Raw genomic sequence first — 21,661 nt, 5'->3', positions numbered from 1 at the left:
AAGCTGCCAAGGTACTCCAGTGCAGCCCGGTAGCACAGCTGGTACTGGTCCTGGAGGAGAAGAAAGGATGAGCAGGAAGCCTCAAAAGGAGCCTCACCAGCCCCACCACTTCTGTCATGCTACAAAGACTAAAAAGGTAAAGCGTGCAAGACTGTACTCTGCACCCCGCTCCTCCCCTTAACTACAGCAAGAAAACCGAATTTTCCTGCCTCCTTTACTGTAAAAGGAAATGACTGGCCAGTAACAGGCCAGGACTTGGGGGGGGGGGGGCTTTGGTTCACTGTCTCAGTGCCAAACAGAAAAGCCAGGTTGGGACCTGATCTCCAGTTGAGCCACAATGGAGGGCAATCAGTTGGATTCTTCACCATATGGGGAAGCCAAGTACTGAACATTTTGGACCTCTTCAAGCTTACTATCAACAGTAGTGTATTCCAGCAGTAGTCTCAGAGTACACTACTTTCCTGAGACCCTGGCTACAGCATGGAGGTGGAGTATTTGCAGGACAGAAGACAAGAGATGACCTCCCACTTTCTCCTCATTCCCTTCAATCTACTTTCAGCTACTGGGAAGGAGATACTCTTGTGCTGTGCAAAGAGACCTATGGGATACCAGATTGTCCTGGTTGGCTACGCGATAAACAACAGTGACAAGGATCAGTTTCTGTGTTCAGTTCTAAGCAAGAAGCAGATAGCCTGTTGTCTCCCAGCAAGCAAGGCAACTCCTCCCTCCTACTCATCTTCTCTAGTGGCAGACCATTTGTAATAGGGGCTGCAGCAGGTTGGAAGGCAACTTTCATGCCATCAAAATGTTCAGTACTTTGCTTCCCTATATGGTGAAGAATCCACCTGGTTGCCCTCCACTGTGGCACAACTGGGGATCAGGTCCCAGCCTGGCTTTTCTGTTTGGCGCTTTGATATAAGAAACGTGCAGTGGTATTCAGGCTGCCTTCATGCTGAAGTAAGACAGCATCAAGGTTCCGGGTGATGACTTAGGTCTGATCTCGTACAAATGTGTGCTGGTGCTGTTCCTTCCACAGTAAAATTATATCCTCCTATCTGTCCCCTCCTGGTGGTTAGCACAGATGGTGGGGTGGTTTGAAGCCAATGTCTCACATTCCCCTACCACCAAAGTTGCTTTCCCAGCAGTATTTTCTCTAGGAAGAATATGCGACTCCCTGCAGTGTTTTAAACTAGTTACAGAAGTTCTTGCAGCAGTAAAACGCTCCAAGAAGCAGCCTACCACAGAACACGTGAACATACTTCAGATAACAGCTGATGCGAACACAATATTTTTCCACATTCCCACTGACAACTCTTTGGGGCTATCATTTTGTCCCATAGTGGGACATAAATCAAAGAGAGGATATTGACAGCAAAGTAATTGTAAAGTCCGACTAGAAGAGCTCTTTACCAAATCAAATGTCTTCCTCTATTAAGACTCTTACATGCTATAGAAAGTGCCGTTTGATAACTTGTGTGAAAGACGCTTGCTGCAGCTGTAGTTGATTGCCAAATCTATGTCTGGGAAGACACTGTGGCTAACTGGTGTCTGCATAGTACATGTTAGATGAAATACAGCCTAACTACAGCTCTTCTCCTTTACTAATGTGGAAGCAAGTGGAAATTGGGGCTTTGGTCCAGTCATGCTTAACTAGTGCTCAAGTGCAAAACTCTAGCCTAGCACCATGAGAAGTGTGATGCAGCAAAACCGTTTCGCAGATGGCTGTACCTCTGTCTGCACCATGGCTGGTCGCTGTGTCCTCAGGGTCTTCACGGTCTGGAACATGTCAACCACGCCTTCATAGCGCATGCGCTCCAGTACAATGCTTAATGTGATGAACACTCCAGTGCGGCCAACCCCCGCACTGCACACAAGGAAGAAAGGAAAGTAAGAAGAAGAAGAAGAGATTGGATTTATACCCCACCCTTCACTACCCGAAGGTGTCTCAGAGCGGCTTACAAACTCCTTTCCCTTCCCCTCCCCACAACAGACACCCTGTGAGGTAGGTGGGGCTGAGAAAGCTCTGACAGAAGCTGCTCTTTTTCAAGAACAGCTGTGCCAGAACTATGGCTTGCCCAAGGTCATCCAGCCAGGTGCAAGTGGAGGAGTGGGGAATCAAACCCGGTTCTCCCAGATTAGAGTCCGCGCACTTAACCACTACACCACACTAGCTTGCCCACAAAGAGCAGAAAGCCCAAGAGATCACGGCCACAAGGCGCTTCCCTATGCTGATGCCCCTCAGTACAAGCTATCATCCTCTTGCATGCTTAGCTTTGTGAGATACTCAGCTGCCCTCCTCTCAGCTCAGCAAGACAATGAGTCTCACCCACCTTCCCCATGGGAGATGGCCTCACATTTCCAGGCAATTAAGCTACTCTATGCAGTAATCCTTGGGCTTTCCTTAGCAGCCGCCGGCTCCTCGCCATGGGCACACAGCACCAAGCCCCAGCCTCTGTGGACAGTCTGAGCACTCACCTGCAGTGCACAGTGATGGGCCCATCCTGGCCAAACTGCTCCTTGGTTTTATGGACTTGCCCAATGAAGTCAATGAAGCCCTCGCCTGTTTTTGGTACTCCCTGCTCAGGCCAGTCGGTAAACTGGAACTGCCGGATGGTTCTTGACTGCCCATCCTGGATAGAAAAAGAGAGGGATGAAGTCACTTCACAACCGCGCCCTGGAAACTGGTGCCAGGAAGTCCTGAGAAAGGGAGGCCAAGACCACCTGAGCAGATTCATTTTGCTACTTACTGTCTTGTTTTTGTTTCATGCCTACATGAGGCACACGGGTGAGCACACATGAAAAGGACTGCTACTGCTTGACACCTGTGCCAGTGTGGGGATGTCCTGGCAATGGGGGATCAGATGCCTGATGAGGCAAAGTGCTCTTCTGCATATCTGCACTTGGGCGGTGGTGGAAACGAACACTGGGTAAGCCAAGGTAACAGCTGCATTTATACTCACTCTGGCATCCGTGACCTTGAACTCTCGCAGGATATACTGGGGCATGTTGTATTCCGCCATGGGATCCACCACAAAGTACTGATATCGAGCAGAGCGCTCCGCTGGCCAATACTGATGGCATTTCTCCTGAAAGGGAAAGGAAGAGTTAGGACCGGTCAAAGCAGGATGTTGCTCTCACTGCCTTCAAGGGTGTGAAGTGCCTGGAGCAAGGGGACCCTGGAGACCCAGGGTGACGTGGAACAGCACTCACTGTGGCGAGCAGCACCTTGCTGGTCTCTTGAGTCCCCCCCCCTCACTGCTAGCATGATGGAATTGACTTAGGGAAGCTCACCTTAATCCTTGCACACACATCCATTTCCTATAACTTCCTGGTGAGCAATCAGTCTTCTTCCCCATACCAGGCCACTGGAAAAACCTGGTCCAGAATTCCTGGTGGCACCAGGAAAATCCAAGCAGAGGCTGTGATCTGAATTTAATAATTCCCCTTAAAGCATTGATGGGGGAGGGGGGAAGCAAGCACTATGGCTGCAAAGGAAACTCCACTGGCTCACCAGCTAGCTCCCAGTGGAGCCAGTGTCCCAGTGGAGCCATGCAGCTGGAAGCTTGATGGATTTCACTCTTGGCAGGGAGTATGAGAAGGAAAACAAAGTCAGATGCCTTGAATCTGTTGCCTCAAATACTGGGCCATAGGAACCATCCCACAAAACAGCCTTCACTTAGCACCAATCCTCCCCGAAAGCGCAGGATGCTGCTTACCCTTCCCATCTCTCGCAACTTGGTCAGCATTACTACAATGGTGGAGTTGTGCTCCCACAGCATTCGCCAGAAATCCTCCGTGGTCTCAGCCAGGGGCCCTTGCGTGGCAATGTAGGCCTTTTGCTGCCTGGAATATACCAAACAATTCAGAGTGATGGGCTGGACTTTAGCACAGCTGGGAGGTGAAGGTGGTGATCAGCAATTGGATCTAGGGAGCTACATCAAGGGATTGTGTGTACGGGGATGGTGAAAGTGTGTCAACATCTAGGTATTTGTCCATGATGACACACTTAGACCCTTAGTTCTGCAGCACTTTCCAGCAATCACTTGATCCACCTGCCTAATCCAGAATGAAAGAAATTAGCCAGGCTGCTTAATCTGAGAAGAGACATGTCTAATAAATTGGAGTAACTAATGCTTGTTAGCTCTAAAATGCACAGCTGGGCTAGTTTATCATGCCTTGTTGGTATTACAGCTGTTCCAACCTTACCGTTCAATGCTGCCAGGTGGCTTTCAGGTGTACAACAAGTTTTATTTGCAGAAAGCCCACAATGACATAGGGATGCTGGTGAAGAACACCCCGAATACTGGAATTCGTGCATTATGAAATCTAGTGGCATTGCTGACACCATAGAGACTAGAAGACACAGAAGACAAATACACACAGAGGGACTCTGGAATCCTGAAGATGTTAGAGGTGGGTATCCAGTTTCCAAAGGAAGTTTAAGGCAAAGTGTAAAATCAAGCTTTTAACTGAAAAAAAAGAGCTGTGACATTTGTATGTCACCACTGTGGGGCACTACAGACTCTTCAATGTAGTCTGAGCTCTTAGCCTTATCCACTCTCATTTAATCTCTCCATTGGTGCTAAAAATTAATGAATCTGTTGTAGGACAGCTGTAATGTGTGGGACAGAGATGGAAGCTGCTCCAAGGTGGATTTATAAGACATCATAAAAGGGGGGAGTGGAGGAGGAGTGAGTTGGGAGAAACAAAGGTGCTAATAAAGATGCAGCTTCAGAGCCGTCTGTTGTACCTTGGGCCAATTGATCTCTTTAGATAAAGTGGAGAAAGATTGCTCACTTCAAAGGGAAGGATGGGAAGAGATAAACAGGGGCCTGCAGGGATGGTTTAGGAACGACATGAAATGCTACCACCTGCTGCTTGGCAGGCATTTCCACCAGCATGCCTCGCTCAATAGCAGTCTCTCTGCTGCAGCACCAGGCACATGGAGGTGGTAACTCCCAAAAACTGCCTGGATATTTGAGATCTGAAGCAGAAAAGTGGACAGAAGCTCATCTGCTCCTCTCTCCCCAGCACGACAGCCTAGAGGCCTGGCATCAGGGTTCCCCCCCCCCCGATTTGCACTAGAAAGCTTTCCCTTGTGTCTGTGGCATTACTTGCCTCTCCCAAGACATCCTCAGCCACTGCCAATTCATTGCTGCTTTGCAGCTCCATGAGGTGTCCAGGGAAGGGGGTAAGATGGAGGGCCATGGTTCTTCCCATGCAGAGGATACACTTCAGTAAGCAGAGGCAACTTTCGGGGCAGCTGGATTGCTCTCTTTTGCAAGGTGACTCATACCTTCTCTCTCTTGAAATGTGATGAAACTCATTTGCCAGTACTGGGAACAGTTTTACTTGACAGCCCTCCTTCAAGCTGAGCCTTTCCCGATGCCTATTGTCAGTGGAGAGCCTGAGGTGACTCTAACCATGCTCAAGATCCAGCACATTAAATAAACACACGCACACACACAGTTCTCAATAAGAATTAGTCCCTTAGACCTGCCAGATATTGCTTTGGTTCAACAAAACATGGGAGCAAGAGTTTGGAAGGTAGAAAAGTCAGTGTCTCATCAATGCTGGTCAGAGAAAAGCTCCTGAAACAGTACCTCCACCTCCACCTTAAAGCTTGTGATACTGCAGATGCTAGAAAGGACAAAGGTCACTGCCTATGATGAGATGTCAAGCATTAGGGAGCAGGCAGCTTGACAAATAGTCCATGGCCCCAGATGGAGGATAACTCACTGTTTTTGTTGCCTGGAAGTTTCCTAGTAGGATTGCCCAGCTTAGAAAAGAGGGAGTGCAGCAGCATGCGGGGGGTGGGGGTGGGGGAGGAAGGATCAGGAGTGAGTGGAACGAGGGTCTTACCTGTAGCCATCTACGAAGGGTGGGGGAGGAAGGATCACGAGTGAGTGGAATGAGGGTCTTACCTGTAGCCATCTACGAAGCTGGCGTTGATGTAGTCTGAACCCTCAACACCCCGGATTGGTTGCAGGCAAACCCGTGTCAGTTCATAGGGCATAATGTTTACCAGACGGTTTTTGAATTTGTTGCATGGGAGGTTGGCACTGATGAATCTTGAGGTATGTGCTTTAGAGTTGGCAAGGAGCTGTTAGGGGAGGAGAGGCAACAGATCAGAGGCAAACCAGATTCACTGCAGAATCTACACTTAACAGGGAGCTGCAGCCATTCATAGCTCACTGACGCGCACATCCATAAAACGCATATAGTGCTTGCAAGGAGACATTTGTCTCATTCCCTTTACATTTTTATACGTTCACTTTAAAAAAGCATCTTTGTTGTAAACTGTAAAATGTAATGTGGGGGAGTCCATAAGGACTTGGCTCAGGGTAAGGGCACAGGATCATCCCGTGATGTTGCCCTTGTCCCTTGAATCTATTCTTCAGTGGGAGGGGGCACATCACCAACGCCCTCATTCTGGCATCAGTCCTGGCCCAAGACACACCCACATTGGTCCTCTAAGGCCCCACTGCCTCCTGCCCCATCCAGATGTCCCCTCGAGCCACAGCTGAAATGCCCCTTTGCTTAAAGGGTGGCTCAGCATGTCAGATCGCATGGGGGGTATCATCACTGTGAAAGAGGAAACCCCCACACAGCATATATAGGGAAGGTCTTCCTAATTGTATGAGTACCTCCTACTGATAGGTGGTCATCCTGCTCCACTTAATTCACGCCCTACCCTTTCTCTCCCCGCCCCAGCCTTGGTGCAGAGACACCCACTGGTCTTGCTCTGGGGCTCCAGCGTGAGCCCAAGGCCAAGTGACTGTCAGAGCTGGGGCTGGCATAATCTGGCATTTGCCAGCTTCCCCAGAGGGAGCCCCCTGGCCAAGATGCTCCTCTTTCAGCAAGCAGTGACCACAGTGGAAGGGAGCAGCCGCCTCCCCACCCACTCGCTTCCGTGCCTTTTCTTTCTAGGAGGTGTTGGGGACTTGCCTTGGACCTATTCCTTGCTCCCACCCAGAGGGAGAGGGTGAGGAAAGCAATCGGTGGTGGCTCCTCCTGTGTGCCACTGTTATGGCCCCACTCTCTCAGTACCATCTCTGCTGCCCGCTCATTCACCAGGAGTCGCTGCCATCCGCTTGCTCACTTGCCGGCCAGCTACCTCCAGAGGAAGAGAACTGGTAGGCAGGCAGGCAAGCAAACAGGAGGCGGCTCCTTCCTTTTCTTGCCATCATTATTTGCTTATTTCACCTGCGAAAGGAGAAAGGGCAAATGAGCAAACAGTGGCAAGCAAGGAGAAAGAGCAGCCTTCACTGCCTCCCTCAGGCACTGCCCGTCTTGTTCTGGGGCAGCACAAAAGACCCAGAAAGTGGTGGTGGTGGTGGCGGCGGCTGCTCCTGCTTCTCTTCTTTGCTGCCAGCCTTGCTTGCCTCACCTCTGAGTGTCAGCAATGGTAAGAAGCACCTTGCCCTATCCCCTCAGGGGAGGGGATGATGGAGATTGAGCCCAGAGAGAGGAAGCGAGAGGGTAGGTGTTGATAGTGGAAAGGAAGCAGCAACAGCCCGCCAAGGCAGTCCGATCCAACACATGCCCTCCTCCCCGGGGAGAAAGAAAAAACCCATGGAGCCAGCACTGTTCAGAGGCAGCATTGATTTCTTTGCAGTTCGCATTTGCACAGGAAGTCACTAAGCTTGATGCATTGGCTGTGTTTTGCAAGCTGCTATTCTCAGGGTAGAGCAGGGCTTCTGCAGTCTTTCAGTCTCCATGGTCTGCTGCCTCCCTAGAGAGCTGTCTTCCAAGTGACGCCTCTGCCGCACAAATGCACATCAGTGGAGTGCGTGGGCACTAGCAAAGACACACAACCAGCATTAGGGTTGTGGAAATTACTGGTGTGAGGCTGCCATGGAAGTGGGTGGTGCTGCTAGCAAGCACAGATGCTCGTGACAACTGGGGACTTTCCTTTTAAAAAACCCCAACAACCCTGCCTCCGGCAGCCTGACAGCCAAACTTGACACACTGACCCCGCCTCTTTCCTCCCCCAAACTAGGGAGATGTCAGAGCCGAGCGAGGAAGAGGTGCTGGAGCTACTGACATTTCAGGTATTGGAAATTAGAAGAGTTTCTTGACAAATTGTTCACAGTGACATCAGTGATCCCTAATGCCCCATCTGCGTCTGATTTTGGATGCAACTCCTGGCGCTCTGCACTGCTGAGAACTTCACATCAATTTACCTTTTCTTGTATCCTTCCCAGAAGCTGCCACTCTGGGAGGAAAATGTCGATGACACCCACTTTGCAATTCAAATGCATTTTAATCACTTCCTACCTGGTTTAGAAATTTACAAAATAATCATTATCTCTAGAAAATGTGCATCTCCCTTTAACCCAGGAGCTGATTCCTGATAGCAGGTCAAATATCTGTGTGTGTGTGTGTGGGGGGGATGACAGAAGGGTGCCAGTTCCATCCATGTAGCCCCACGGTTGCTGTCTCCCTGCATACGTGAAAAATGCCGTGAATGCTCTTCTGCTCACCTTAAACTCCAGTTCCATTGCTGTGACACTCTCCCCTGGAGGCACCTGGTTCAGCTTCTGGATGTGAGCAAAGAGATTGCGTGCAGGCACCTCGGTGTTCCCACAGGTGGCTGCCTCAAGCAAGGCCTCGTGGATGAAGATATACTGGTCCTCAGTCTGCACCATATAGTTCCTCTGTGAGCGCATGCATGTCACATGCCCATAGATGTCAACAGTCTTCTCATGCTTCATCCTCTCCAGCATGGCATCGATTACAATGAAGCAGCCTGTCCTGCCTACACCGGCACTGTGAAAGGAAGGCACGCAGCATGAAATGGTGTCCTTCTGGGCCAAACTCAGGCTCACACTCTGCCCCTCCCCTCAAGCTGCAGGAAGAGAGATCCTCAAGGTCTTACATTCTACCTCAAACGTGTTTAGCAGGCCCTAAAGGAGGCAGGTTGGACCTCATGAGTAGAACCATACAAAATTAGGGTGCTAGACGCCTTGCAATCTGCCCCGGATTGAGCCATGTTCTCCCTTCCAAAGCCAGCAAACCCCAACCTTGTTCAGTGGAGACAGGGATATGCTCCTCAGAACAAACAACTCCGCAGTGCTCCCAGTGTACAATGAAACAGCAACAGATGCGATATCCGATAGCTGCAGCAGGACATCTCCTTGCTGCTGCTCACATCAAATTCCTAACAAGGATTTAATAGGCAGAGAGAGCGTGTGTTAATTATACACCACTCCCATCTGAACCAGAGCATGAAGGGAGAGCATTAAATACCGTTTCTAAGGAGTTTGTGCAAGCTGCAGTGATGAAGTGGTTTGTTCAGTAATAGTTCCCACTCAGCTGCAAGAGATAAATTACTGGCTAGATAAGATGCTGATTCCTAGTGAACTGATGTTTGTGGCTGAAGCAGTTCCTCCTTTCCATCCCAAAGTGCAGCAAGAAGAGTCTATGAATGTGAAGGCAGACAGTCTATTTGTGATTTGTACAGATGAAGCATGTTACTAATTCATTTTCACTGTGCTGTGAATGCACATGCTTGTTAGCATCATATGTATTTTAAAAATTTATACCCCACTTTTCTCCCTTGTGGGGACCCATATTATTCTCCCCTCCTTCCAGAGAGCCAGTTTGGTGTAGTGGGTAAGTGTGCGAATTCTGATCTGGGAGAACTGGGTTTGATTCCCCACTCTTCCACTTGCAACTGCTGGATGACCTTGGGCAAGCCGTAGCTCTGTCAGAGCTGTTCTTGAAAAAGAGCAGTTTCTATCAGAGCTCTCTCAAACCCACCTACCTCACAGGGTGTCTGTTGTGGGGAGGGGGAGGGAAATGAGTTTGTAAGCCGCTCTGAGACACCTTTGGGTAGTGAAGGGCGGGGTGTAAATCCAATCTCTTCTTCTTCTTTACTTTATTGTCATGGGTCGCTCCGGTGTAGTATGGGAGGATGAGTCCTCATGAGAGGAAGAGGAGGACAACTCATCCCCAAGCGCTGCCTTGGCAGACCCTTCCTGTGAGGCTGGGTCTCAGGGCCTCCCCAAAGGGACCCTGAGCCAGTAGGGCCTTCAGCCCCAGGGGCTCCAGCAGACAGGTCTCTAAGGAGCAGTGGAGGTGAAGGGCTAGGTCTGAGGCATGGACACGGCCTCCCCTCAGCTAAGGAAGTGCTAGAAGAGTCTGATAAGTCACCACAGGATCTGGGCCCCACTACTCCTCACGAGTACAAGTACTCAGCTTGTAAGGAAGCGCATAACATGGGAACCAGCTGCACCTGGAGGGAAACTCCTTCCATAAGGCTGCAGCTAGTGTGGGATCACCTTGTCTGCAGTCTTGCTGGCTACCCCACCAGTTCCTGGACCTGTTTTGTAGCTGTTCTTGTTACCTATCCCTTGGGCAGCCTTTTGCCTTTGCGTTGTTGGACGCTGGACTTTGACCTGAGAACCCCTGCTGCTGTGGTTAATGAGACTTGCCATCTGCCTGGTGGCCAGGACATTGATCCTCACAACAACCACCCCCTGTGGGAGGCAGTTTGAGAGAGTATGACAGGCGAAAGGTTACCTGTGAGCTTCCATGACACACTGGAGGATTGGAACCAGGTTCTCCCAGGTTCTTACAGTCTAGCCACTGTAAATGAGCACTAAGTATTAGGTCATACATGCTTATCTGTACATTTCAGTGTGCCAAACAGTGAAGGCATGGCTCTAGAACAGTTAATATTACTGTATTTCAGTGAGACTTTCTGTCTAGAAGACTGATACCTTCTGAGTTTATGCTTCATGTAAATACGAGGGTAACTATATTAAGCTTTCTGGATCAGGTGAGATATAGAAAAGCAAATAAAAGACAAATAATTGCCCATTTCACGGGTGCCAAATCGCACATGTGCTTTGTGTGTGTTGGACTGTGCATCTGAGCAATCAGTATTCTTGCAATTAGGTGCATACGTGGAATCCCTGCTGAAATTACAACACTCTCCTCACATCACGTTTAATGTTTATAATGTTGTTGCTTCTCAGGGAAAATAGTGAATTAAGAATTGCTCTGTTGAGCACTGACTGCAAAGTGCTCCTTTTGCTAACCGAGGAACTATAATCCTGGTTTCTTGTTTCTACAGCAACAGGGTGGCTTTAAATCCCAACAAGTGCACCAGAGCAACCACACAGAGCCCTTTCCAGCTCCCCCCTGAAACATCTGTCCTCCATGTGGAGGCATCAGCCTTACCTGCAGTGGACAACCACTGGCCCAGCATCAGGGGGGTGGCAGGCTTTCACTCGCCGAAGGAAGGCTAAGATAGGTGTGGGATATTCTGGCACCCCATGGTCAGGCCAGGCCATAAACTGGAACTGCCTCAGCTCCCGCTTTTCACTAGACCCGTTCTATGAGAGAAGCCAAAAGATGCTAGATGGTGATGGTGAGGTTAACAAAGGCCATTTAATGCACATGCAACAGCACCAGATCACTGTACACCCTCTCACAACATGCACACAGGTGAAGTACACCTGGGCCCCCACCTTCTGAGCCAACTGTACTTGAGAAACATAGAACAGCCTCACACAGGGCACTGTCCATCCAGCTATCATAATTCCTCAAAGCTGGATTGGTCATTATGCCCAAATTGTGACTGAGGACAAGAAACTGGATGTGTAACTACGGGCACAGAGAGGAAGACTGGAATGGCAGCTGGAGCTTCTGCTTTAATCATCCACAGTATGTTTTCGATGATGGGTTCCCTTGCACCAGCTTCACAAAAGATCAATACACCTCCCTGAACTCCACTCTGAAAAGAACTGAATGCAACTCCAGCTTGACTAGCCAGGTCTCAAATCATGCATCTCATTGGGCTGGCAAACATGTTCCCCCTTCCTCCTTTACCTTGTATAGGGCAAATGTCCGGACCGTGTACGTTGCGAGTTCAACTGTGTCCAGCAATGTCACCTGGATTAATCCATAGGTCTCCGTACCACGGCCTGGCCAGTACTGGTCACACTTCACCTGTAGTGGGATACAAAGAAAAACATCGATGTTTGATACATGACTTTAATTGAGCTTTGTACATGTCCTTCATATCCTTGAAGCACAGAGGCAGATTTTCTTCAGTTCTCAGTTAACCCCTGCAAATACTAGGAGCTAACAACAGTTCAGATTTCATGAGCCTGGGAATGCAAAATGCTCACACTGCCTTTGGCCTTATTCTGTCCTGTCCTACACCTTGTTGTACAAAAGGCCAGTAATACTGGATGACCAAGCAAAGAACAAAAAGAACCAGGATGCTTGGCTGAGACGTAGGAATAAGGAGTGAGGACGTTAATGCGAACGAGAGAGACAGAGAGAGAAACTGAGAAAAATAGTCAATTCAAAAGCAATTTCTTCTCCTGTAATTTTCTGTCCTTCCCCTGCTCTTTGGAAAAGATCAGTGTCTGTAGGCAAGCATACTCCTCTCTCCTCCCCCCTCAGTGCTGTGTGTGGGAAGCCTGGCCAAAACGTATAATCCTCTGCTAGGGTTCCTGCTGGTGGGGAGGGGGGTCACCAGTATTGCCCTCCACAGGAGACTGTTCTGAGGGGGCAGATAAGAGGAAGCAGGATATTCCTAGAGGGGCAGCAGCACGGAAACACCAAGCGTGAGAGCCAAAAGAAGCATGGGGAAAAGAAGACCCATATGCTCAGCCACAGCAGTGAGCCCAGCGATCTCCTTTCCTACAGATATTCAGAAAGCTCCTCTAGAGGAACAAATGGAGGATTTATAATGAGTACCTCAAAGGGTGGCTTGGCAAATCAGGCACCGAAGAAATGCAGATCTAACCTTGTTCCCTTCTGCTTGAGCTCTCATTCTGGAAGGAGTACTTTTAAAAGGGTGGCTGAGAATGCTGCTCTCTGCTTTGCTGGGAAGGTGACAAGTAATCAGAAGAAGTAATGGATTGTGATGCCCATTGTACTCCTCTTTCTCTTTCACCCTCTATCCCCCAAACAATAGAAGCAAAGCCAAAACTCTGGATCTGTAGCATGCTTCCTCTTCTGCTGGAACTAAAAGCCCACCTTTCCACGCCAGTTACACTGAGAAGAGGCACTTATATATTCTTCTCAATGCAAGTCCCTCCCCTTTGGGGTCTACTCATTTCTCCATGCTCTTTCCTCACAAGACGAGGGAAGTAAGTAGACAACGTGTGCCCTGCTTGCAGTCCCTTCGTCTCCCAGCTCTTCCTTTGTGTGCATTTCTCAGTGTTTTCAAGACAAAAACCCATCTGTGTCTGCTGTGACGACCCTCTCTCCCTGCCCCACCTCTGAATGAGTGCCAGCCTTCCCTCCGAATCATCTCATGCTCTTGTTTCCTATTCTGCCCGCACCTGTCTCTCCTGCCCAGCAGAGCCTGCAGCTGCCTGCCTACAACTGAACAGTTTCATCCCTGCCCCTCTGCGAGGAAGAATGAATGAGGATCATCTGGGCCTGTCAAGAAATAGTAAATGTAATTATTAGCTGTGTGTGTTTACAGGGAATGAGAAGAATACAGAACAACCACCTAATTAGAAATCAATGGTGTTGTGCCTTTTAATTGAAGATGTTTTTACTGGGTGGGCTTTGTAACCATTCCTGGGTCAGAGATGAAAGTTGCAACCAGATGTGTGCCACTTCCTTTGCTTCATGACAGGTGTTTATTCGGAGGCTTGTTCTTTTTCTGTACATGGATACAATGTGACTGTGCAAGTGGAGGAGTCTGCTGAGGAGTTCTGTGGGTAGCTGGGATCCGGGTTCCCGGAGGCCACCCCGTGTGTTCTCCACAAAGGAGGCCAGCAGCCAAGCCAAATTGTGAGCAAACATCCATGTAGCAATCGAAGGCATGTTGCAGCCTCTTTCCCCCCCTGCCCAACTCTTGATGAAATTATGTTGCTATGTATGCACAAATCACAAAACAAACTTTGAAGTAATCTATCCCAGGGTTTAATAGCAGAGCCCTGGCTGGTAATTGAAAATTATTTATTCATGACCAGATAAGAGTCACTCACATTTTCTGCCAAATTTACCCATAATGTTTATGCCCCATTTTCAAGCTCTGTAAATTTTATGCTGAAGCTGATGCATGATGGCACTAAACCAGATAAGAGAGTCTTTCTTCTGGCATCACTCGTTTCTCATTATTGTCAGGAACACGCTCACAACCTGGAAATTCATTTACTGTTGGCAGTGCCCAGTAGCTCTCTCAACCGCTGGGAGAAGGAGTCTTCCCTTCACATAGGTGCTACGAAGGAAGCAGGACTAGTTTAGAATAGATCTATACTGGGCCTCTTAGAGGATCATCTGGGCCTGTCAAGAAATAGTAAATGTAATTATTAGCTGTGTGTGTTTACAGGGAATGAGAAGAATACAGAACAACCACCTAATTAGAAATCAATGGTGTTGTGCCTTTTAATTGAAGATGTTTTTACTGGGTGGGCTTTGTAACCATTCCTGGGTCAGAGATGAAAGTTGCAACCAGTGGTGTGCCACTTCCTTTGCTTCATGACAGGTGTTTATTCGGAGGCTTGTTCTTTTTCTGTACATGGATACAATGTGACTGTGCAAGTGGAGGAGTCTGCTGAGGAGTTCTGTGGGTAGCTGGGATCCGGGTTCCCGGAGGCCACCCCGTGTGTTCTCCACAAAGGAGGCCAGCAGCCAGGCCAAATTGTGAGCAAACATCCATGTAGCAATCGAAGGCATGTTGCAGCCTCTTTCCCCCCCTGCCCAACTCTTGATGAAATTATGTTGCTATGTATGCACAAATCACAAAACAAACTTTGAAGTAATCTATCCCAGGGTTTAATAGCAGAGCCCTGGCTGGTAATTGAAAATTATTTATTCATGACCAGATAAGAGTCACTCACATTTTCTGCCAAATTTACCCATAATGTTTATGCCCCATTTTCAAGCTCTGTAAATTTTATGCTGAAGCTGATGCATGATGGCACTAAACCAGATAAGAGAGTCTTTCTTCTGGCATCACTCGTTTCTCATTATTGTCAGGAACACGCTCACAACCTGGAAATTCATTTACTGTTGGCAGTGCCCAGTAGCTCTCTCAACCGCTGGGAGAAGGAGTCTTCCCTTCACATAGGTGCTACGAAGGAAGCAGGACTAGTTTAGAATAGATCTATACTGGGCCTCTTAGAGGCAGCTGTGCTAATCTGTAATCCTTGCAAAACCAGGGATCTGTTGACTCACAAACTGGGAGAGTGCAAGGGAATCTGCCTCTGGAAAAGGTGGAATTCAGGCAGTCTGGACTAGATTCCTGGTTTACATAGAGCTCTGGAGGCTCAGGAGGAGACAGATTGCACGTATTGCTGATTCTGCTGCCAATTATAAATACTCTGAAGACAGTCAACGGATCTGCTATTTGCAGCTTTTATGTAGTGTGCAAACATGAAAGGTGAGGATGATGTGTGCCATCAAGCTGGCAAGAACTGCAAGCCATAAAAACCTCGGTTCTTAGGGATTTTTCCTGCAGAGATCATGATTCCCCTTCACCAGATTTGGAAAGCAGTGAGCTTCCCGAAATCCCAGATGTCAAAGCCCACGGCAACCACGCTTATACAAAGCATCACTGTTAGGGCTCAGAATGTAGCTGCCACTTGCTAGTACTCCTCTGAGGCTAGCATTTGAGGCTCTTCATGCTCCGGGGGTGGGACTTGGCTCTTGAGTTGGGAAGGGGTAAATTCAAGAGGCAGAGAGCAAGATGCAGAGACACTGAAAGAACACCCTGTCACGCTGAAATCTGCTTTTGGATCAGGCTTTGTACTCCCACCTTTCAAGTGCCTTTTTGACTGATGCCACTCTGAAGCAATTAAGATTCTGAGTTGACTAGGTGCCCTTGGTGCAGGTACCTGCTTCTCCAGGTAGTGTATCCGAACTATTTGATGGCAAGGGCTGGCAGGCCTTTAGAGAGCAGATGTATGAACTCTGCTCAATGCAAAGGAGCAAGTAGGTAAATCTATCTTCTCTCTACATACTATACTTAGCTGGACAGAGGCTAGCTTACTGAAGTATGTCACCCCAAGGGGGCTATGCATCCTCTGTCTCCCAGGAGGTAATTAGGACAGGAAAGGAGGGGAGGTGTGTTACCAGAAGATAATGCACATCTCAACAGCAGCAAAGCAGGAGGCAGAGACAGGTGCCCAAAGGGCCTTACAGAACATGTTATCTTAGAGAAACACACTCCGTGGAGTGCCTTCTGATAGCTGGACGGCCCCAAAGCAAAGCAAAGCAAACTGGACTCTGGATATTCATTTATTCTGACATTAAAGTGGGTCATTTCTTTTTCTTACTTTTTCTTACTTCAAATACAAACACTGCTCTAAAATGGAAGGCTCAGCTGATATGTGCAAACACAGTGGTTATGCAACCAACTGGACGCCATTCCAGTTGGATAAAGGTTTGTGCTAAGGAGCATTGTCCTACCGATTTTAGCAACACAGTCTACAAAAGAGTGTATTGGAGTACTGAAAACTGAGTCACGGGGGGGATCATGTCACACAAACTCTTTGCCATGCATGCAAAACTGCCACTTTGGTGTCTGAAGCAGATGTACTTTTACTTGCACAAGTAAAATGGGTCTTAAAGCTTAAACCCAGAGTCAGCTGGAGGTTGCCTTATACAGAGCCCTTGGTCCAAACAGCCCAGTACTGTCTACTCTGGCTGGCAGGAGCTCTCCAGGGTCTTAGAAAAAAGGCCTGCCTTTCTCTTCAAAATCCTCTCATAATCTTATAGATCTCTACGGGTGCTATTTAGCTAAAAGAGACCAACCTTGATAGAGATCTATAAGATTATGAGAGGTGTAAGAAAAATGAATTGGAAAGAAACTCTGAAATTCTTAAGATCACCCACTAAAAAAGCATAGGTTCAATCAAACATAAACATGTTTGTGCACTATACATAATTAATAAAAGCTACAGAACGTTATGATGGTCCCTGGCATAAACAGTTCTAAAAACAGATCAGATGATAAAGTCAATCAATGACTAGTAGGCAGGACAGCTGCAGCCCACCATGTTCGGGGCAACATGCCTTTCACTACCACATAATAGATTACCACCCTTGCAAACTGCCTGGCTTGTGTCTAGAAGATGGGTAATATTGGCCATTAGTCTGATGCAGCCACATGGCAATCCCTGTCTGATATAGCTCGGAGGTTGTTTTTTCTGCATAGCTGCTTAAATGCATGAAGTAGGATGGGCAGACACATTTCTCATACATTTTTGCCATCCATGGATAGTGGATACGGAAAAGCCGCTTCGTTTTGTTCGTGTGTGTGTGTGATTTTTTTCCTACCTGGGGAGACAAAAGAGGCTGGTTCCTATCATAGTGTTTGCAACTCACTTATCAGAGAAGGCAACACACCTCAATTTGGTCTGTTCCCCCTCAACATACATCCTCCTCCCCTTCATTCAGCTACTCCCCCCTCCCTGCAAATTCCCTGTTGTCAATCTCCCCGTCTCTTGAATAAAGATACAAGTGAACCACAGTCCAAGTGCACATCTCCCTGCCCTGTGGTTGGCATGGAAACATAAAATATTCTGTGAGCACAAACACTCACTACAGTGATGTTACTTCACAGAGCACCCTCCTTGCAAGATTCTAAACTGAGAGCCATGTATCTGAAGGTTTTTTTGAACTCGGGTATCTTAAGCTGGGTGTCCCCTTGGCAAACAGGCAGGGTATGGCTACATGAAAGGTTTTTTTAATATATATACACACACACACACACACACACACACATATATACACATATATACATACACATACATACATACATACACACACACACCCCAAATCTGTGAAGACATTCAGAGTGTATATGAGAGAAGTTCCTCCTTGTGACAGTAGCAGCATATCCTGTCCCTTGGTGCACCTCACCGTCACATGTTGCAGGACATGGAATGGCCTATACATAGTACCTCCCCCCTCATTTTTCCAGTATACAGATCACTTTGGTGGCACGTAGGCCACTATGGAGACAATGATACCTGAAGCGGTGTTCAGCCAACAATGGATAGAAATAGTGGTGTGCAATGTTCCCTCTAAGCTGTGGAGTCTTGTGAGCAAAATTTCTACTTTGTGAGCTCCTGACCTTAAAGTTGTGAGCAAGCAATTTGGCTACTGCATAAATTAGTTTGCTCTGGAGCCATCCTTCCTGAGCTCAGACAAAAAACTGTGAGCTGGAGGCTAAAAAATTTTTTTTTGAGCTAGCTCACACTAACTCAGCTTAGAGGGAACACTGGTGGTGTGCCTGCATGAGGACCAGGCCAGCATGTGCAATGGGGATGGGTAAGAGGAGCAGGACTGCATTAGTTGACATACCTATCTTTGCTTGTGAAGAATGTCTGGCTGCTCTAATTTCCCCAGAGCCTGTTCTTAGGATTTCATCATGTTCCAGTGCCACACCAAGTATCTAGTCAGTTCTGCAGCACTGCATGCCAAAGAACTGGTGATACCCATTTTCAAAATGGACTGCAACTCACAAATCAGTAGCAACAGAGAACTTGTTCATACCCGAGACTTCTCCTCCAACCGAGTCATCATGACGATAGTCGCTGTGCGCTGTTCCCATACCATCCTCCAGAAATCACTGAGTGTCTCCGGTAGAGGCCCCTGTGTGGCAATATAGGCATTCTGCTTGCGATAGCCATCAATGTAATTGGCATTGATGTAGTCACTTCCAGGGACTCCTGAAGGACAGTGATAGAGCATGAATCTTCAAGGGTTGACAAAGCAAAGAGTTAGCCAAAATCCTGGACTAACCTGGGAAGGGAAAGAGATGGCACAGAAACCCAGTCGTCTCACTGGTCTATGGCAGGGCAGAAAGTGATGCCAGACTCATTTTAAGGGAGTACTTTAAGAGGGACATGATGAGGAATTTGTACCATCCCATCCAGTGCAGAATCATCCCAATTAGACTGTGTGGAAACTGATCACTACCTATCAAAGCCAGGACCACTCCCCAAGAGAGAAAGTGGTCATTTTTTCTTCTGCAGCTGCCTCGTCTGTCTTGGAATGCCCGCAGGGCATGTATGACAAGAAGATAGCAACTGACGAGCTTGCCAGGCCCAATGCTGCAACTGGAAATGTATTTTGGAGTCAACACATACAGAACTGGTACAGATGAGGGTGCTGGTCCCAATGCAGGAGAGACAAGTGCAACCTTTCTTTCTTATTTTGCTCAAACTATGGCATGGTTGGGTGAAGTGGCAGGAGAAGCACAGCACTGAACCTGTCAGCTGGAATCTTCTGCAGGGTGGTGCTTTGTCTGTCTTGCACACATGATGCTGCTTTATACTGATTCAGACCATGGATTTGTATTGAGTCAGGTCAGTGGCTTGCCTGACAGCAGCAATCCAGGATCTCAGATACAGGTCTTTTACATCACCTCCCCACCTGATCCTTTTTAGCTGGAGATGCCAAGGATTGAACCTTGGACCCTCTGCATCTCAGGCAGATTCTCTACTACTTAGCCACAGCCTCACCTATTTACCCTCAGAGCTAAGGTGGATGATACCCAGAGACGGGGTCTTCTTGGTTGTAGAACCTCAGCTTGGGAATGCCCTCCCTGACAGCGCTGAGTATATTTAGCTTTAGGCATCAGATAAACTCCTTATTTTTCCAGGAATTTTGTTGCTTGGGTGTTTTTTCCTTTCTTTTTCCTAATCTCTGCTATGTCATTTATCTTGCTCTGAGTTCTTTGTTAGTTTAAAAGCAAATGACTTGTCCTACATTTTTGTTTAGTTTTCAGTTACATGAAAATGTTTCATTACATGGTGCTGTTTTTTAATAATGGATATTGTATTTTTATAATTGATATTTTATTGATGTAAGTGTTTTAATTCTGTTGTAAGCTGCCTTGTGAATTTTGTATGGAGGGAGCAGGTTTTCAAATATTTTTAATACATTAATATAAATAAACCCCCAGACCAATGGTCATTTTGCGCCTATGTGCACATCACAAAAAAAGCACTTCCTGGCCGACTAGTAAGGGATTTGGGCCTGTTTACTCAGTCATGGTGCTCAAGAAAGGAATCAGTATTGTGGCTGAAACACTGGCAAACATCATAGACAGCAAAAACCTGTAGTTACGATCACAGAAGAGGTTGTGCAAATTCCTGTTCTTTCATAGATGAAACTTTCCATTAAGTAGGATCATGTGTATTGCACATAACCACCTGACCCACACAAGCAAGCACTCATTAACTTATGGATCATAGATCCATTTTTTTGGACAAACCATGTCTTTTAAGAGAGTCACAGTTAGTCTGAGAGACACACAGTTTCCCATCTTGTTCTTTTGCTTCACTGTCATACTTTGTGGGTTAAAAAAAACAACAACCCACAGAATGTGTTTACCATAAGTGAAAGTATCCAAAATGTAGCTGTGCCTACTTCCAACTGCTTTCAGCTCTCTGAAAAAACTGTGGTCTGTTTCCAGACTTTTTTTGATTAACAGAGTTGGACAGGAAGCAGCAAGGACCAAGTTGTGCATCATTCTGACTATCACCTGCCTTGCAAAAGTACCGAGAAGGGGATTTAGACACAATTGGTGAAGTAGGGGTGGCCTGATCTATGGTGCCTTGTCAGTTCCTTGAGCCTTAGGCTGTGGTCACACACACTACATAATCCACTTTCAGTACACTTTCAAACTGGATTTTGCTATGTGAACTGGCAAAATCCAGATGGAAAATGCATTGAAAGTGGATTATTTAGTGTGTGTGACTGCAGCCTTAGAATGCTTAAAAGCTGGCTGCAAGCTAATAAGGCAGCTGTGGGTTACTGAGACCTAGCATCCCACCCTTCCAGCTGACTGACACAGGTTACACAGTTACATCCCATCATAGGCTGGTTGCCAGAGCTGGAATCGGATATGGTATGGGGTTATTCCTCGTATATGATGCAGGAAACGTTGTTAGTACCATAAGATGCTAACTTACTCACCATCAATGGAGGTCAGGATAACACGAGAGTGGTCATAGGCAATCACATTTGCATAGCGGTTCTTTGGTTTGTTCACTTCAAGATTGGAGTTCTCCCAGGTGAACTGCTGCCCTGGATCAATGGACTGTTGTGAAGAAGAGAGGAAATGAAGATCACATAGCTGCTAGGGTGCAAAGATGCAGTGCACTCTCTCAGCTTGTGTCACGTTTAGAAACTTTCAAGCTACAACTCACAGTCTGCAGTTCTGAAACAACGAGTAACCACTTTCAGAATGTGAAGTGGTGTGGAAGGAGGAATGCAGAAGTGTCACATTGGGGAAGGCTGATTCACAAGATCTGTCTCCCTTGACTTGGCTTCCATCATTCTGGGCAGAAGCAAAAACCACTGACGGAGATATATCCCTAAAGTGATCTTAGAAACTGGTGCTTGCAGTAAATGCAGTGCTTAAATTTTGCAGTGTAAATACTCTGTTTTTTACTGAATCAAAAATACTGAGTTATAAAAAGCTGGTGGGAGTTCTCTTATCTGAGTGAATTTTCTGGCTGGAGTGCCATTTTTTGGCAAATGTGTAATTTTTTGACATTAAAAAACACAAAATACCCCATATTTTTAAAACTAAGCCTGAAAACAGAAGCAAACCCATGTACTTGATATTTGTTTTCTTACAGAAGGAATCCTGCATTTGGGAACCTTGATCCCAGGTTCTCTGCGAAAAGTGCCAGGATATGAGTTGCATAGAAGTTGTGGG

General features: G+C 47.3%; 1 protein-coding gene across 1 annotated transcript in view; it reads right to left on the bottom strand.

The window, feature by feature from the left end:
* The window catches only part of PTPRF (protein tyrosine phosphatase, receptor type F), a 670,152-nt gene that overhangs the window by 38,613 nt on the left and 609,878 nt on the right, over window positions 1–21,661 (bottom strand). Inside the window, exons 24-34 of the mRNA XM_015410174.1 lie at window positions 20,914–21,037; window positions 18,484–18,659; window positions 11,842–11,961; window positions 11,191–11,345; window positions 8,487–8,772; window positions 5,925–6,103; window positions 3,717–3,843; window positions 2,961–3,086; window positions 2,476–2,630; window positions 1,729–1,864; window positions 5–50 (exon numbers count right to left, since the gene is read on the bottom strand). Of these exons, the coding sequence (XP_015265660.1) occupies window positions 5–50; window positions 1,729–1,864; window positions 2,476–2,630; window positions 2,961–3,086; window positions 3,717–3,843; window positions 5,925–6,103; window positions 8,487–8,772; window positions 11,191–11,345; window positions 11,842–11,961; window positions 18,484–18,659; window positions 20,914–21,037 (1,630 nt within the window). The remainder of the gene's footprint in view (window positions 1–4; window positions 51–1,728; window positions 1,865–2,475; window positions 2,631–2,960; window positions 3,087–3,716; window positions 3,844–5,924; window positions 6,104–8,486; window positions 8,773–11,190; window positions 11,346–11,841; window positions 11,962–18,483; window positions 18,660–20,913; window positions 21,038–21,661) is intronic.

Source organism: Gekko japonicus, unplaced genomic scaffold, assembly GCF_001447785.1.
Source record: "Gekko japonicus isolate JY-2015 unplaced genomic scaffold, Gekko_japonicus_V1.1 scaffold771, whole genome shotgun sequence".
Classification (NCBI taxonomy): domain Eukaryota; kingdom Metazoa; phylum Chordata; class Lepidosauria; order Squamata; family Gekkonidae; genus Gekko; species Gekko japonicus.
This window is presented reverse-complemented; position numbering and strand designations above follow the sequence as displayed.